The following is a 5,087-nucleotide window of genomic DNA, read 5'->3' on the forward strand; positions in this document are numbered from 1 at the left end:
TATTTTTACAGTTATAACTGTTAAAAAAATTTAATTACATTTTTCTTATTTTCCGAGCAGAACCAGCAGAAATTTAATGACAATGTATACAACTTTGATATTTCACTAGTAATATACATATTAAAAAATTACAATACTTTGTTTAATACTTCTATTCGTCCCAGAATTAAACTTCTAAGTACATAGCAATATGTAGCAGCAAAAAAAAACCGTTTTTCAATGTACCCTGTTAAATCAAAATACTGTTGTACAATTTGCACGATAAAAATAGTTATTTTAAAAAAATGAAAGCTAGACTTAATAATTATTGAAGCACAACATTACAAAAAGTACTGTAATTCAGCATATATAATAACAATATTTTTTATTGACATAAAGATAAATGTGTAATCAACTCTTTATATTATTTAACCTATTTCTCTTTTAAACTATTACGTTTTTTACAATTTATTTAGCCAGTAGTTCGTCCTGTTCTACTCAGACGTGGTGCACTGCACATTGTAAGTGTTATTAGCATTTAGAATAAAACCATTTTACTTTGTTTATAAACCCATTGGAGGGATGAAAGAGGTTAAATAAATTTTATTCAAAGGAAATAGAGGGGCCTATATAACAGTTTTATGTTATTTTAACCATCCTAAATACAACATCAACATCAACATCAACATCAACATCAACATCAACATCAACATCAACATCAACATCAACATCAACATCAACATCAACATCAACATCAACATCAACATCAACATCAACATCAACATCAACATCAACATCAACATCAACATCAACATCAACATCAACATCAACATCAACATCAACATCAACATCAACATCAACATCAACATCAACATCAACATCAACGTAAAAATAAACACAAACGCAAACCTAAACGAAGACAATAACGCAGAAAATATGCATAAACTTAAATTTAAAGATAAACTTATAGTGCTCACAGTATAGCTCAGGGTGCCGAAACACACCTTGCCGAGGCGTCGTCGGAACCGCCTGATTAAACTTAGTAAACGACTATAATAAACCATCTTATCCCTATTCTATAGAACTCACTAAACTGAACGTAGACGCCTGATAGCTCACTAAGGAACCAAATTGCACCCTGTCTGTGCGCTGGAGGACGTTCTGGATTTGATTTATTGAATGACTGTAGTAATCCTATTTATTGACAGCATATCGCACTCTTTAAAACGAACGTATGCGCAATTCGCACCCTGCCGGAGCGCCTGCAGACGCGCTGATTGAATTTAGTGAACGAATATAAAACTCCATCTTAGTCGTAATAGGAAAGATAAAAGTCAACACAGAGGCGATTTAGGAGTAGGCCTAGATCATTATTTTGTGTTAACGCCTAAGACGATGTAGATTTAGTTATTTTTCTCCAAAAAATAAATTCAAAGTAACCTCGTTTTATAATTATAAATTTAATCAAACAAATATAAAAACCTTTATTATAACAAGCTTTTAAATGCACTGAAAATCAGAAAAAAAAATGTAAGAAACATTATGCACCTTCATAGTAGATTATAAAGTGTTACCAGCCAATGAAAATGACAATTATCTCATTGGTTGCTTGCCCAGTGTGTCGGCAATGTCTAATGTTAGTTGTGTTCTTGAGAGTGATGGTTATACGTTTTCCCGTGCCGTGTGACCTATTAGAATCTGGGTTGTTTTTTTTATACTACACCAGGGCAGTACAACTTAAAGCGTTGTGTAGTCAAGATCCAGTGTGCTGATGTTCGTTAGTGAACGATAACAGCAATCATGGCTGTATATCACGTCACTCACATCATTTACGTCAGTCACGTTATTCAAGTCTGTCGTCGTAATACCAGTTCACCGAACTACGCACAACAGTGTGTTAGTGTTATCTTTAAGGGTCAGCCCTTAAAAGTACTAAACCTCCGTGGGTGAGCTTCACATCCTATCCCTAATGAGTTAGTGTTACACAAATATAATTATATTTTTTTAGTTCTTACTCAATCCAGTATTTTTCTCCGTGAGAAATTTGTTTATTTCGATGTCCTGTAAATTCTTCTTGCTGTAAATTACAAATTTAAACTGATAGAGAAAAAGAAAAGAAACATTTAAATTTTGTAAAAATTGCACAATGCAACACCATACATATGTAGGCCAAAAGAATTGCAAAGGCTTGGGTAACATATTTTATGTACATATGTACACAAATTTGTTTTTAATAGATGAATGCTTTTTTTACAAGTTTTTATTTAACTCACTTCTCTGTCGTCAGTCTGTCTAGATCGAAGCGCCCGAGCGAAATTAAGGGCCCATTTCACTGATGGATTCGGTTCAAATTTGGCACGTGGGTCAAGACATAAATACAATGCAACACGGCATTAAATTTTACTTAATCATTTGCCTAATTAATTTTTATAAATTAATTAAAATTTTGACCAAATTAGTAGGCAGTCTTACCCAACTATTCCGGACTATTATACACGCGTCATCACGTTCAATAAGTGTGCGATGGTTTTTAGTCATGCTACTTTATTGTAAATTTAAAAAAATGTAAAGTACTGAAAAATATTTGATAGAAAATATTTTAATAACAACCTTTTATTTAAAAATGCACTAAAAAGGAGAAAAAAAGTATACCCTTCTATTTAAATAACTATAAAGGAAAACGTGTGTCTCTTCCTAAATATTAGTAAAGGTATTAAATAGATACTAAAGTGACCCGCGATTTTCTATATAGTTATTTAAATAGTAGTGTATAATTTATTTTCTCCTTTTTAGTGCATTATTAAATAAAAGATTCTTATTACAACATATTTTAGGAATTTTTATAATGAATTTCCTAATTTTTTATAATTTCTATGTACCAAAATAACAAACAATTATTTTGGAATAAACTGAATAATGTGCATTTGTTCTGATGATAGTGGTATTAGATATCGGATCATAAAATACGTATAACAAAACAATTTTTTTAGAGTTAACATTGGTTTGAATAAATGGTAATTGATACATTTCCACAACCTCTACAGCCAAGGCTGGTGAACAGAAGATCTTGGGTAAAACTTTTCTTATTATAAATGTACAAAACAAAACATGTTTTTAAATAAATTGAACAATGTAATGATTATTAAAGTATAAGATAAATTACAATTCTCAAATGACAAACCAATACTTTGAATTGTATAATTAGTTAAAGTCAGTGTTAATAAAAGATTAGATTTCTTTATTTTCGCAAACCAAAACCAATTCATGGAAACAATTTCGTAAGCTTTGTTTGATTATTCTAGTATCACAATAAATAAACATTTGTTTTAAAAATGTGAATTTATATATATAAAAAATTTCCTCAGATACGCATATTTCCACCTCCCCATTACGTAAGTTTGTTTTTTAATATCTGTGTATAGCAAACCAGTATACTTTTTTTAAAATGAAGTGAGCTATGATTAAAAAAGAGCTTTAAAAGTTCAACCTATGAAACATTTTAGATTCAATTTGAAGTTTATAAAAATAAAAGAAATTAATATGAAAACTTGTTGTCAGCAGCCACATTTTAAACACGATCATAACAATGTAAGTGTAATAAACCATTCTATAATCTGATACATATATATATATATATATATATATATATATATATATATATATATATATATATATATATATATATAACTTAATTTGACGTGTGTATGTGTGCATTTGTGTGTGTTAGTGTGTACAAGTGAAAAATTAAATAAATTTATTCACAATTTAAAAAAAAATAAAAGCCTTGCAACTAAGACTTACAGATTCTTTAGTTACTTATCTGTTTTTTTCATCAACACCCAACATTGAGCGATGTATCTGAGCATTTACACAGGTGCAGACAACACAAGAGCAATTCAACAACACAGGGCGGTGCTATTGCGCATGTCTAAAATTGTTAAGATATTTTACGTTTTTCAATGGAGATCATCACTTTGATTAATTAATGTACAATTTTAAATAGACTGATGTAAATGTATATTTAATTCTTTTCATCTAGGATCCTATTCCTGGATTTACACTTCCGCATCCAGACTATCAAGATTATTCTGAAGAAGATTATGGATATCAGAATGACTATACCACAGAAAGGAGTGTACGTATAACATGAAAACAGATATCCCTGATTTATCAATCATTACTAACTAATAATAACTATGACGTGTATATCTTTTATTTTACTTTTGGTATTTGCAAGTCGTTAAAAGTTAATCTAGTTAATTTGTTTATAGTAATATATTTTCATATTTTAATGAATAAACTTTTCTATTTTGTAAGTTCTTCAAACCATCAGAACGATCATATTATGTAAGTGACAGTATAATAGTATTATAAAACTTATCACTACTGCAGTAACTAACATAAGGGTAAATCCTATCAAAGTAAAAGTTATATTTAATCTTATTAAACTATAGGATCGCACATTTAAGACCTACATTTCCTTAACATACGAAAACGATACTTTTACTGAAGTCTTCGACACCCACTTGGACAAGCATAAAACATACACTTACACACACACACACACACACATGTATATATATATATATATATATATATATATATATATATATATATGTATATAGGTATATATATATATATATATATATATATATACCTTTTTTATTTCTTTATTATTGTGTTTGCTTGTTTGTTTGGATATTTTTTATTTATGTTTGTTTGTTTGCTTATTTATTTATTTATAATATTTCTCATTTTAGTTGTTCTGAAATACTTTACGAAGTGACGAGTACGACTTACCACAAGAACAGAGAGAACACGTCAGAGAGAAAAAAATATTACATGACAAATAGTTATTTGGGATTAAAATTAGATTCAAACATGACTATCGTCTTCGGAATTTCACTTCTTATTCAAAAAACTCAAATTTTCGGGATTATGATTGCTACTTGAAGATGGGAAAGGGTTATGTATTTGCAGCTATGAGAATAGGCTGCTGACTACTAGAAAACATTTCTAAGAGATCACTATGTATTTGTTCTGAGCTTACTAAGACAGAAACAATTTATAGTAACAGCAAAGTACTCATAACATCCTGACAGTTTATA

General features: G+C 29.3%; 1 protein-coding gene across 1 annotated transcript in view; it reads left to right on the plus strand.

Moving 5' to 3' along the window:
* LOC131937520 (uncharacterized) overlaps window positions 1-4,864 on the plus strand; it is a 17,025-nt gene extending 12,161 nt beyond the window's left edge. Inside the window, exons 4-10 of the mRNA XM_059295015.1 lie at window positions 456-500; window positions 3,024-3,050; window positions 3,345-3,371; window positions 3,541-3,567; window positions 4,019-4,114; window positions 4,297-4,326; window positions 4,740-4,864. Coding sequence (XP_059150998.1) covers window positions 456-500; window positions 3,024-3,050; window positions 3,345-3,371; window positions 3,541-3,567; window positions 4,019-4,114; window positions 4,297-4,326; window positions 4,740-4,748 — 261 coding nt within the window. The 3' untranslated portion in view covers window positions 4,749-4,864. The remainder of the gene's footprint in view (window positions 1-455; window positions 501-3,023; window positions 3,051-3,344; window positions 3,372-3,540; window positions 3,568-4,018; window positions 4,115-4,296; window positions 4,327-4,739) is intronic.
* The last annotated feature ends 223 nt before the right edge of the window (window positions 4,865-5,087 follow it).

This window comes from Physella acuta, unplaced genomic scaffold (assembly GCF_028476545.2).
Source record: "Physella acuta isolate Inbredline_101_S28 unplaced genomic scaffold, ASM2847654v3 ptg000212l, whole genome shotgun sequence".
NCBI lineage: Eukaryota > Metazoa > Mollusca > Gastropoda > Physidae > Physella > Physella acuta.